Here is a 13,282-nt window from a genome sequence, read left to right as displayed (position 1 = left end):
CATTCCCACGGCCGCCTGGGCTCATCTCCTCACAAGAGACATCTCGTCGAATTGCAGTTGTCTGTTGGTACTTCTGCTTTGTCCACCAGATTTGGACTATGCATGTCTGTGTCCTCGGCACAGATTGAAGACATGTATTTGTGGAGTGCCTGTGAAATGTCAGCACTCTTCGAGGCCCTGGGAAACAGCAGAGAACAAAACAAAGTTCAAATGGAAATGGAACCCCAATGAATGGCCATGAACAGTGTACCCAGGGCAGGGCGGCTGACTTCCCTGAATGGAGCCCCTGGGCATCAACCAGCTCATTCAGCCAGTCAACAAACAGCCGTTGGCCTCTGGCTCCAGGCCAGCCCTGTGTGAGAAAGAGGGATTGCTTCAGGACTCAGCCAGCCGGGAGGGCTTCCCAGGCTGGGGCTTGGTGTACATAGGCAAATAGCCAGAAACTGGGGGTAGCCAGCTGTGACCCCAGGTTGCCTGTCCCTCCCCCTCCCCCCCATGATGCCAACACTGTCCCCTTCCTAGGCTTCCAGTGCCCCCCACGGCCCTGAGCTGAGCTTGCTCTGCGGTCTGGTACCCCCAGCTATAAGGTAAGTGCCCGCTGCCTCCCATAAGCCTGAGACAGATGGGGAAAGTCAGAGGGGGCCTTTGCCCAGCTGGAGCCCCCAACTTGGGGCGGGTTTGGGATCCAGATGGTGCATTGGGCTCCAGCCTAGCTCTGGGGTCCCATGTCCCGCTCCCAGGAAGCAGGCAGAAGCAGCCAGAGGGCTAAACTGAGGGGCCACTGTAAGATCAGCACGTGTGTGTGTGAGTGTGTGTGTGTGTGTGTGTGTGTGTGTGTGTGTGTGTCTCAGGCCTACCATCCTCAGGCCAGTGCAGGGATCCACCCAACAGAGGCCAGAAGGCAGGCCGGGTGGGGCTACCTGCCCCTCCCCCACCCCCTTGTCTGGCTGTTTCTCCCCCTGGGGAGGTGTGACAGGACAGTACAGGCCTTCTGGCCTGACCCAGGGCCACGAAACAGGGTATCACCTGTGCTGAGCCCTGGGGGGGGGGGGAGGGCTGCTACTGGTGAGCGATTCCCCTGCATTATTTTATTTAATTGGCAAAACAGTCCTGTGAGGCAGGTGTTTACAGGTGAAGATATCGAGGCTCAGAGAGAGGGGGTGTATTAGCCCGCTAGGGCTGCGTAACAAAATTCCGCAGATGGGGGGAGGGGCTTAAAGAACAAATTTATTTTCTCACAGTTCTGGAGGCTGGAAGTCTGAGAGGGGAGTGTCAGCAGGATTGGTTTCTCCTGGCCTCACAGAGGCTGCCTCTTGCTGTGTCCTCATATGGCCTTTTTTTCTCTCTGCCTCAGCACCCCCAGTGTCTCTGCTTACCGGACACCAGTCCTACTAGTTCAGGGCCCCTCCCTTCTGACCTCGTTTAGCCTAAATCTCCTCCTTACAGGCCTAGTCTCCAGATACAGTCACCTTCTGAGTGCTCGGGGTTAGGGCTTCATCATAGGAACTTCGGGGGACACGATTCAGCTCATAACAGGGGGGCCTTACCCAGGGTTATGCACCAGTTGGGGGCCAAAATGTGGTTTGAACTCAGGGCTGACCATCCCCACAATCTAAGGCTCTTTGTCCCCCCCCCCCCCCCCCCCCCCGCCCCAGCATCCCAACTGACCTGTTTGTAGAAAACCAAAGTCAGCTAAGCCCTGCCTGTTTGGCCCCAGCTCTGGGTGAACTTGCCGGAGGCGGCCACGGGAGCATCACAGGGCTGGCCTGGCAGACAGACCCAAGATGTGGCCGAACCGGCCTGGCTTCTCCGTGGGCCCCGAGCAAGGGGTCAGGAGTGCAGGGCTGGGCCTGTGTGCATACATGTGTGTCCAAGAGTGGCAAGGACAAAGGCTGTGACCTGTGACAGGGGCTCATCAGTGTGCCCTCCCTGGCATTTGTCCCCTCTCCCCCGGGCAGGCTGGCTCCCTCCACCCTCTGTGTTTACAAGCCCTCAGCCTGAGGCTGGAGCTGGGGCCCGCAGGGCCGAGATGAGGGAAGCCACCAGCTTCCTGCTGCTTCTCCATCCCGTGGCCTACCAGTCCTGCCCATCTAGAAAAATCTCGAACCGGCCCTGTGGGTGCCTGGCCCGTGATGGCCTCACAACACCTGAATGCGGTGTACCCGCTTCGCCCTAGCTATGAGCCCGTTTCTGCGGGGGGCACCGGGGACAGGCCGGAGAGGGAGGAGAGGCAGAGAGAGGAGGGGAGAGCTGTCTGGGGGCAGCAGAGGCACCCCTGCCAGTCCCCGGCTGGCAGACGCAGCAGCCGTCCAGCTGGCCAGACCAAGGGTGTGTCGGGAAGGCTGCACACGCTGGGGGATGCGGTCACTGGGTACGCAGTCCGTGGACCAGATTCCGGGACGGGGCCGCCCCTGCTCGGGGCAGTGTCATCTGTGGGGAGCTGCTGTGGCAGGAAGGCGACATGGAGCAGGGCTCTGGGGGAAAAAGTGCCAACTCACAGCGTGGCTTCCCCTGTCCCCAGTTGTGACGCACTTTGCAGGAAACATTCTTTTCCCAGGAAAGCTCTCCAGGAATCATCTCTTTCAGCCCATGCAGCCTAAGCCGGAGGAGAGCTCTGACATCTGTTTGGCTTCCAAGTGGGAAAACCTGCTGGGCAATCGGGTGGGAAGAGCCTCAGTAGCGGGTGGGAGAGCCGGGCTCCGGACCAGCTGGGAGCCCTAGCGAGTCACGGAACACCTCCCCCTCCCCTTCCCCGCTCTTAAAACGGCTGTTTCTACTTCGATTTCCCAGGCTTGTTGCAGGAACCACACAAGCTCGGCTGTTTCTACCCCGATTTCCCAGGCTTGTTGCAGGAACCACACAAGCTCTCGTGTGGGGACAGGTAGGGGAAGCCCCAGACCTTTTTGAAAAGGTAAATACTAGGGCTTGGGCATTTGGGCAGGGAGGTCGCTCACTGCCAAGGTTGCACGGCCAAGGTGATAAGTGGGCTGACATCCAATCTGGGCTCCCCTCGTCAAGGCTGCTGTCTGGCATGGGATCGTGTCCACCCAGAAGAAGGGACACCTTTTCCAAATCTGTATGAGGCGTTCTACGGTCTAGAAGGAGTACAGGTGAAAGATCTGGGGCGTGCGGAGTCTTGTGCCTATTTTCAGCGGAGTGTGAGCAGCGCGACGACAGCAGTTAACTCGGGGTGCTGTGGGGCTGGAGGGAGTGGAGGGTAACCCACTTGGATGAAGCAAGGGGGGCACCCTGGAGCCAGGGATGTCTGAGCTGGGTCTTGAAGGATAAAGAGTTAGCCAAGAGCAGAAAGGAACAGAATGCCTGCAAGACCGCCGGGAGATAGCCCGTGGGGTATTTCCGCGTGTCTGGTGAAGAGTCCTCGGCAGCTTCTATTCTGTGTAGGTCTGTGTAGGAGTATCTGAATAGCTTTGGAAGATACAGTTTCTCCCTCCCGGGAAGAGGGCAGGTTTGTTTTCTTTCTGACCAGGATGATGAAATAATCTCTCTCACCTTAGAAGATAGTGTCTCCCTTCAGGGCAAACGTTGGGCAGGTTTGCTCGCAGCCTGTTTAAAAAGATTCGGATTTTCCTAAGCTTGAGGTTCCTCGGCCAAGCCCCAGCCCAGGGTCTGCCTCCCCCCCCCAACCCGGTCCGCCTGGGCCCACCGCCGCCTCCCCCCATCCGGGCCCGTGATGGACGGGGAGCCCCCCAAGCAAATGTGAGGCTGACTCAGCCCAAGTGCCTTGTCTGTGTCCCAGGGGTCTCAGATCTCCTGCCAGTGCCCATGAAGCTGTGGCAGGTGACCTTGTTAGCCTGCGACTGGGGTAAAAATCTTAGGTCCTGGCAGTTCTTGACAAGGAGGCTAAAGAAAGTGAAAAGTCTCAGAAAAATGAAATCGAAGCGTGCTGTATGCAGGGTAACCAGTCACTTCAAGGTGGCTTGAAGAGTTAGCCTGAGCAAGGGGAAGTGAGAGGTGAGGCCAGGCCAGGAATAGCCCTGGTGGGCAGTTCAAGGAGCCTGGGAAGTCTCCGCTCATGGCGGATGGAATTGGCGGGGAGCCGGGCGGGAGGCAGGGGGTCTACTGAAGCCTGCTGCAGTGACCTAGGGGAGGGGGGGGAGGTCAGAATGGGGAGGGTTCAGGGATGGGAAGGGGAAGCCTGAGAAGCATCGAGGGAGTAGAGGCAGCAGGCTATGGTGGAGGGTGTGAAGGGGAGGAAGCGTCCTAGGCAGGCTTCTGGATTTTCGTCTTAGACACAGTGCTGGAGGGATGTGCCATCCGCTGAGATTGAGGGGCACGTGGACTTGAGGGGGACCGGGCAGCCTCAGCCTTGACAGAGCACAGCGGGATGCAGCCCATCAGATGTGTTAACATCCATGAGTTCAAAATCATCTTTAGAAAGCTTCCTTGGGAAGGTCTTTTTGAGGAAAGGGAACCAATTTAAAAACTAGGTAACTAAGACGACAGGTGGAGTTTTGTCCTGCCTTTCCCACCTGAGCTATACCGGGGGTTAGCAGGCAAGGGGAAGCGTCTCCTTCTAAAGTCGTTGCAGCTACTAAATGAGAACGGATAGAATTAGAATTTCACTAGTTTGCAGTCCCTCGAATTCATGGACACGGGCCTTGAGCATCTTTCTGAGTGTAGTCAGAGAGCAGCAAAGCTCAGCCAGCACACCTCCTGAGCCGAGAGCACAGCCCACTTCCAACCCCGCCGAGTCTGCTCCACCCTCTGGCCCCGGCGGCTGATCTGTAAAACCCCCGCGGGCAGAGGAACTACAGTGTGGAGTCAGCAAAGCCCAGCCCGAGAAACCCCACGGGTCAACAGCCCTGGCTCTTCAACAGAAACTGGAAAGAAAAGAGATGGGGAGGAAAGCTGCAGGTTACAGGAGCTGAAAAGACATTACTACTTTTAAAAAAAAATTAAATTCAATTTAAAACACGTGGTGTATCATCAGTTTCAGAGGAAGAGGTCAGCGACTCATCAGTTGCACCTAACACCCAGTGCTCATTGCATCCTGTGCCCTCCCTAAGGCCCGTCACCCAGTTACGTCACCCCCCCACCCACCTCCCCTCCAGCAACCCTCTGTTTGTTCCCTATAGTCAGGAGTCTCTTACGGTTTTTCTCTCTGATTTCATCTTTATTTTTCCCCTCCTTTCCCCTATGTTCCTGTTTTCCTAAGTTCCACATAGGAGTGAAATCATTCTTTCTCTGACATTTCACTTAGTCTAATACCCTCTAATTCCATCCACGTCACTGTAAATGGCAAGATTTCATTTTTTGATGGCTGAGTAATATTCCGGTGTATATAGACCACATCGTCTTTATCCATTCATCTGTCAACGGACATCTGAGCTCTTCCCGTAGTTTGGCTACTGTGGATATGGCTGCTATGAACGTTGGGGTGCAGGTGCCCCTTCACATCACTGTATCCTTTGGGTAAATACCCAGTAGTACAATTGCTGCGTCATAGGGTAGGTGTTTTTAACTTTTTGAGGAACCTCCATACCGTTTTCGAGAGTGGCCGCGCCAGCTTGCATTCCCACCAGCAGAGTAAGAGGGCTCCCTTCTCCACGTCCTCGCCAACACCTGTTGTTTCCTGAGTTAATTTTAGTCCTTCTGACAGGTGTGAGGTGTGATCTTATTGTGGTTTTGATTTGTATTTCCCTGATGCCGGGCGATGGGGAGCATATTTTCATGTGAAAGACATTACCGTTTTCGTTAAATGGGCAAGAGTGAACCGGCGTGCAGGGATATGCCTGTGACAAAGCCACGAAGAACACAGGCAGAGTGGGTGTGGCGGCAGGGGGCAGGGCTGTGCCTCGGATGGAGCAGGAGGGGTTTCTGGGTGGCTGGTGTGGTTAGTTCTAGGTGTCAGGGCGCAGTGAGCCATGGTGCTGATATCTGGCTGAATAAGACTCTGGATGTTGCTCTGAAGGTGTTCTTTGGATGGGTTAACATGGAAGTCGGTGGACTTTGAGTAAAGCAGGTCATCCTCCGTAATGTGGGTGGGCCCCATCCCATCAGCTGAAGGCCTTTGTTAGGGAAAGTCTGACCTCGGAGCAAGAAGGAATTCTACCAGCAGACAGGTTTTGTACTTGAACTGTAATCGCCCCCCGCCCCCCCCCCCCCGGGTCTCCAGTCTGCAGACTTCGGCCTTAACGAAGCCTCCACGGTCATGTGAATCAATTCTTTAAGATACATCTCTCCAAACATAGGTATGTACACACGCTATTGGTTGTTTCTGTGGGGAACCTTGAACTAAACAGCTGGTAAAGTTCTATTTCTTGATGATGGTGACAGTCAATATTGGTGACAACATTTTTTTGTATGGTTTCCTGTTTTTATAATGAAAAGGTAAAAAAATAAAGTATCATTTGCATATAAGTACGTTAATGTAGAGAAAGGGGGTTCTCGATGAAAACCAGATTGATATTTGGGATTTATGGGGAGGAGAAGGGACGGCCACGTTTTGCTCTGAATATTTTTGTTTGTGACTTTGTGTGAAGATATGTCTGTACATTTTGGATAGAATTACAGAAAAAAAATGCTGGTCCTAGTTGTGACACGCATGGAAAGATCAATCTGATTGGAAACTGAACAGAAAAGGCCTTAATAGGAGGGACAGAGAGCCCATTTTCTACTGGGGGCCTGTTGGAACCACAGGAGGAAAAGAAAAGCCAGGGCACTGTGACTTAGGAAATCGTCATTTATTTGAGAAACATAGCTGCTGTTAACTTTTAGAACCACGAATATACGAGCTTCTGTGTGTGTTGACAGGTAGGTAAGGATACTTTCATTCTACAGAGGGGACCCAGAGAAGCAGCATCACACAGGTCGTTAACAATTCATAATAGAGGAACAGAGCTTCTTACCACCGCATCTTGGCCTCCTGAAGACTTCCTTTAACAATCTCCTTTCAGTGCCTGCTTTTCTATGATCACCAGCCAGCCCTCAGGTTCGCCCATCGCTGAACATTAGTGATAACTCACTGCAGGCTTCTCGTACTTGTCATCTAAAACCCTAGAGCGCCCCCGAATCTCTAGGACAGTGAGAGTTCTCTTCCCTGAAGTCATGTGATTACCCGGAGGCCCACCTCACTGAGAAAGGATAAACTGTAATGAAAAGTGGCCCCGTTAGAAACCGACGTATCACCTGGAATTTGTCACAGACGTAACCCCACTGGCCAGTGTCCCAACTTTAGTCCTTAACTCCAAGCTTCACAGGCATCGATTGCTGCTACAAAGACACGTTTCACGACGTAAAGACAGGTGGTCATCAGGGTGGGCGCGTCGGTGCTGTCACCTGCGCTCTCTGTGGCTATGCATCTATCTAAACCGCATCGGGCGCTCTGGCTTATTTTTAAAAACAGCAGCACTGAAATGTAAGGAGCAAACCACGTAATTCCACTTAACGTGTACAATTTGGTGGCTTATGGTATATTCAGAATTGTGTGAGCGTTGCCACAATCCGTTTCGGAACATTGTCACCCCAAAAGATGTGCGTACCCACCAGCCATCACTACTTCCCCGTTTCCCGCTCTCCCCGCGGCCTGGCGCCCTCAGCCACTTCCCGTCTCTATAACAGACGGGCTTATTCTGACACCGGCTGTAAATGGAATCGTAGAACGCGTGGTCTTCCGTGACTGGTGACTTGGCTGAACACCATGGCATCAGCGCTCCGTTCCTTTTTATTTCTCTAGGATATTCCACTGCATGGATATAGCTGGCGTTACTGACACGTCCTTAGGAAGCCCCTTGTGAGTACCTCCCTGTGTGGGGCGCTGGGCCGAGGGGAACAGCCAGCAGGCAGCCTCTGCCCCCCCAGGAGCTGAGACACCCCCTCCCCATCCGGGAAAGGCAGACCTGACACGAGCCGTGACTGGTGCAAAACAGGCGGACAGACGGGGGAGAGGGCTTTCCATGGGAGGGGACAGGAGGAAGCTGAAGAACGTTCGAGGGCGAAGTGGCACTCCAGGTACACCCTGAGAAACTATCCCAGGAAGGGAAAGGCACTCTGGGGCGAGAGGACCAGCAGGTCGCAAAGGCACGGAAGGCTGCGAAGTCCAGGAGCACGAGGGGGGGGCTGCGGCCAGGAGCATCGGGCGCTAAGTCAGGGGCCTGAAATTAATGCTCGGGGTCAGTGATAAATCTTTTATTTTTTAAGCCTTGCCCACTGTTGATAAATAAGATACAAAAACAATCAAAAAATCATGGGATTTCCTAAAAAGAGTTTTCCATCTGGGGCGTCCATCCCTCTTCGGTAAGGTCACTCTGAAGACTCCAGACAGAGGTTCCGGCTTCCGACTTCTCAGCCCGTGAACTTCCTGCTCCTGAAAACGAAGGAGCCCGAAAACCTCCTCAAGAAGCAAATATACCTTTCTCAACACGGAGCTTTACCCAGGCCAACGTGTAGTTTTATTGGAACGGTACAGGACCTGCAGGAGGCCGGGGAAGGGCCCGGAGGGTGGGTGGCCCGGGGTGGCCCGACCGTGCTCCCCCAGGAGCCCCTGGCGCAGCCCCCGGGGGCGGCCTCCCGCCCGCTCCACCTCTTCGACTGGGGTGAGCACATTGTGGGGGACGGTGTTCACACGTGGAGAAGCATTAGGAAGGCGGTCTTTCAGTAGTAATGAAGGCACACCTTGTCCATGGCCAACCGTATCCTGTAAGACGCAGGACGAAGAAGTTGTGAACCGTGTCACGTCTGAAGAAATGACCCCAAACCCAATCCAACCCGGAACAGGTCGTCCTTGAGGACAGACCCGCCCGACAGCGATCATGGAAGATGCATCCAGTTGAATTCCTCCACTGTGAGACAGAGCCGCTGGCAGGAGGAAAGCTGTCCTCTGGCAGAAAAGGCTAGAAATGCCGCTCCCGCCCACCTGAAAAAGGACACCGAGTCTGCAGGCCGGGTGTGCATTTACCTGTCAACCGGATAAGGTTTCTCACAAAGGTTGACCAGCACGTACAAATGTCTCAGCGCATACTCGTACTAGAGGCAAACAAACCAAAAAAGACACAGTCAGATGCCATCATCTCACCATACCATCAACTCCGGACTCAGGAATATCCCGCTTTTGTGGTTATGGGGGTAAAGCACCCTGACCTGTGATCCTTGACCTTTTTTTGGCTCACGGATTCCCCCTCCCCACTTTTCAGTAATCGGGTGAGATGTATGGGCTCTCTCCCGTGAGAAAGGCCCCTAGGCCAGGGGGCTGGCAAGCATTCTAGAGGTTGTCGGTGCCAGCTCAGGCCTCCTGACTGAGGGCCGCCGTGCCCCTGCTTCCCTCTCTTACCTAGGACCCCCTAGCTTTTGGCTCTTGGAACCTCATTCTGGGAGGGACACGTGGAGGAGAGACGGACAGGAAGTGGATGCCAAACCAGATGGCCCCATGTAAAGCCCGAGAAAACCGGTAATGTCTATCTTGCAAAACCTTCAGGGGAGTGTGAGAACTCTCAGGGGGAAGAAGGAAGAGATTCACTTTGTGTGATCCCAGAGGGCAAAAGAGTTTACACCGGAAGACAAAGCATTGATTAAATAAGGGGGACGTTTTTCATTATCAAATAAGAAAAGTGCTTTCCTTACAAAGTTAAATAAAAGAAAAAACACAATCAAGAGCTTCCAAAATAATGGAGAGCCACCTCGGAAGCGCCCGGTACCCCATCTTTGGAAGTACTCAAGCATGACCAGGAGTGCACACCACGGCCCAACAGAGCTTTCTACAATGATGGAAATGTTCTATCAAATTCTCCAATTCGGTAGCCGCTGGCCACACGTGGCTACTGAGCACTCAAACTGCGGCTGGGGCGGCTGAGAAATGGAGCTTCACGTTATTTCATTTGGATTGATTTAATTGACTTAAATTTGAATTCAAGCAGCCCTTCGAGGCCAGTAACTACAGCAGGGAAGAGCACGGCTCTAAAGCAGAGCTGGCGAACTTCTGAGAAGGGCCGGACAGAAAATATTTTTGGCTTTGCAGGCGGCACGAACTACTCGATTCTGCTGGAGTGTAAAAGCAGCCATAGAAACTGTGCCGCAATCAGAGCACGGCTGTGTTCCAGTAAAACTATTTCTAAAAACAGGCTGTGGGCAGGATCTGGCCTGGGGGCCGGTTTGCTGACCCCTTCCCTAGAAGGGTCCTGGTATCACATGGGACTGACAGGAGACACCGTCCAACCTGACATTCTCCCAGGGCCTGACTTCAACAGTAAATCTTGGGGAGGGGTCAGAGACTGGGGGGAGGGATGGGGTGTGGCAGGGAGACTGCCAAAGTGGGAGAGAAGGAACACCCCCCTGTCAGTCAAATATTAGGGGGGAGTTGAGTCATGACTGGCCAACCCCTACCCACTGGACAACGGAGTATGGCCAGGACTCCTGGTCAGTGAATTTGGCTGACCCTCCTCCTGTCCCCAACAAAGGCCTCTGAATGAGTCCACTGTTTCCTGAGCCTGGCTGGAACCTTCTACCAGGCCATGCACCTCATGTGATTTCCAGTGGCCAATATTAACTGAGCTTTGGGGGTTTAAGATTAAGGGAAGGGCTCTGGGGGCCCAAGGAAGGCGGCGTGCGGCGGCCAGCGGCCCCCGGCCTTACCGTGGACGAGTGCCAGTTGAAGCAGTGCGTGCGGAAGTGTGACACGGCTGCCTGGTAGCAGTCATGCGCCCTGAGCTCGGCTCTCCCGGCCAGCAGCCTCTCCGCCTCAGCATCCGAGCTCGCGAGCAAGGAGACGATCTTTTGCACTGACTTCTGGATGACGTGTCTAGCCTGTGGGGACACACATCTTTTCAAAATGTACCTTATTTCATGCAATCTCTCTCGGAACCCTGGGTCCGTCAGAAGCTCGTTCAAAGTTATCTCTTCACGCAGCTTCTAACCCAGTATGTTAAATAGATGCCAGCAGGGCACCTGGGTGGCTCAGGCGGTGAAGCGTCTGCCTTCGGCTCAGGTCATGGTCCCGGGGTCCTGGGATCGAGCCCCGCATTGGGCTCCTTGCTCGGTGGGGAGTCTGCTTTTCCCTCTGCCCCTCCCCCTGCTCGTGCTCTTTCTCCCGCTCTAACAAATAAAATCTTTAAACAAATAAAATAAAATGAAATAAAATAGATGCCAACAGAGGCATTCTGCAGGAGGCAAGAAATGCGCGTTTGAGAGACTTCTGTAACAGCCAGCAACCTCTAGAAATACCCTGCCTTTTCGGGGTCTTCTGACACGATGGAAGCATTTAAATCTAACCACTGAAGAGCAGGCATGGCCCACTCTGAGAAAAGGGGTGGGTGTAGAAATTGTGCCCCAAAATAGATTGTTGTCCGAATGGTGCTGTGTGTTCCTGGGCACCTTTGCCTGTTTATTCCAGAAACCAACAGAGAGAGGGGCACAGAGGGAGGCATTGTTTCCTTCTCAAATGGTGAATAAAAAAATACCTCACCACCAAACGGGTTCATTACTGTTCTTTCTAAATCGGTTAATATTTTAAAAATCTCGGTGTTCATTTCTAATGCAGCAAATATCACTATACCACATAAACAGAAGCGCTTTGGAATCAAAATTTTAGTAGGAATGTAAAGAGGTCCCCCACCAGTAAGTAGGAGGACCTCTGTATTACACTGAGACCAGCGAAAAATATACCAGATGTGGGGCACTAACCGTCAGGATCGTTAGAGACAGGAATTTAAACCGGATCACAGAGGTATGTTATCTTTCCTAGAAACACAGGCCGTACTCCCGAATGCGCACGCGCTGCGCTGGTGAGGCTGACGCGTCACCATGGAGCTGGCTCCGCTGAAGGAGACCGCCCCGCCCGGCGGCCAGCGACTGCCGCTCTCCGGGTGCTTCCAGACGCACGGCTAGCGCTGGAAACGCGATTCCGCCAGTTCCAAACAATCGGATGAGCTACTGAAAACAAACTCAGTCATCGTAAAAGATTGCTCAAACATTTTAAGGAAGAATTTTAGGCTACGACTACGATTTCCTAAGGCAGCAGAAACTTCGTGCGTTGCATTTTTTTTTTAAACCGTGATTAGCTAATAACTCACCAAGTGGCAACATTAAAATGATTTCTAAGCAACCAAGTATAAAAGAGGGCAATGCCCACAAGCCACGACTCGTTGGCAGCATACAAGAGAAAGACGGCCCCAGTCCTCCGCTGCCCGCTACCGGAGAGGTCAAGGTCAGCTGACTAACGGGGCATGAGGACAGCCGGGGCTCTGCCCACTCGCTTCTCTGTTACAGGGAGCACAAAGGCTAGTCTCCTTTCCCACAGACTCCCATGTGGCAGGAGGAAGGGTGGCCCCGAGTGCTGTCACCGACCCCGAGCGATGCCGGGTAACCGCCAGGAGGCAGAGACCAAGGTCACGCGTGCGGCCCGGTGAGGCTGGGGTCCGCAGCGGGAAATGGTCCTCGAACCACTACTTACATCCAGACGCCTGTGGATCTGCTCCACGAGACTCCTGGACTCCTGCAGATCGTTGGTACTCATCAGCTTCCTTTTCAGGATGGTGAGGGGCACCTCAGGGCTTGGGGTGAGGTCGAGGTGTTTGACCAGAGGCAGGGAGATCGGAGAGCTGGCTTTGTGTTTCATCCCCTGAAACTGCATCACTTTCATGGTGGAGATGGACTGAGGAGAGAGGGAGAGAGCCAGCGTGAGTGGCAGACGTGCCAGACGTGTCCAAGGTCCTGCCCCTCCATGGGAGGCTCACAGTTCACGCCACAAGGTTTCAGGACCCCTGAAGGGCCACGGGCGCAGCCTGGAAACACGTGCCTGACCCTCAGCAGGGGGCAAGAAAACACATCCGAGGGCCTGAAATCCACCAGTGATGAACTTCAAAAATACCTGGCTTCCTTTGCAGGAGAACTGCTAATTCTGTCATGTATGAAAGGCAATCACTGCTCGCCAGTCATGTAGAGCTTGGCCCAGGGTCGCTTCAGCCAGGGGCGACCCTGGGTCGTGCTGCTCTCCCCAAGCTCACCTGCCGGTCCCCAGGGCCCGGGAGCAGGAAGGCGTAAAGCACAGGTTAGAGCTGAGGTCTGGGTCCACTAAGCGGGACAGAGCTAAAGCCACAGAGGGGCTGGGGACAGTCAGAGCCAAACACGCATGTCGGCCAGGCTCTGTCTGCCTGCACGGGTCACTCCAGACTGGACCCCAATTGGAAAAGAAGTGCTGCAAGCGATCCCGTTCTTAAACCAGGCAACAACTGGGGCGCCTGGGTGGCTCAGTCAGTTAAGCATCTTCTGTCAGCTCAGGTCGTGATCCCGGAGTCCTGGGATCGAGCCCTGCATCGGGCTCCCTGCTCAG

The 13,282-nt window shown here is 54.0% G+C and overlaps 1 protein-coding gene across 2 annotated transcripts in view; it reads right to left on the bottom strand.

The window, feature by feature from the left end:
* Nucleotides 1-8,133: 8,133 nt before the first annotated feature.
* LGMN (legumain) overlaps nt 8,134-13,282 on the bottom strand; it is a 31,180-nt gene continuing 26,031 nt past the window's right edge. For both annotated transcript variants that reach the window (XM_026515423.4, XM_026515424.4), the window contains exons 11-14: nt 12,404-12,604; nt 10,588-10,758; nt 8,918-8,985; nt 8,134-8,656 (exon numbers count right to left, since the gene is read on the bottom strand). In XM_026515423.4, coding sequence (XP_026371208.1) covers nt 8,614-8,656; nt 8,918-8,985; nt 10,588-10,758; nt 12,404-12,604 — 483 coding nt within the window. In that variant the 3' untranslated portion in view covers nt 8,134-8,613. The remainder of the gene's footprint in view (nt 8,657-8,917; nt 8,986-10,587; nt 10,759-12,403; nt 12,605-13,282) is intronic.

The sequence above is a fragment of the Ursus arctos genome, unplaced genomic scaffold, assembly GCF_023065955.2.
Source record: "Ursus arctos isolate Adak ecotype North America unplaced genomic scaffold, UrsArc2.0 scaffold_25, whole genome shotgun sequence".
NCBI lineage: Eukaryota > Metazoa > Chordata > Mammalia > Carnivora > Ursidae > Ursus > Ursus arctos.
Note: the sequence above shows the minus strand (reverse complement) of the source record. Positions and strands in the feature narration are given on the sequence as shown.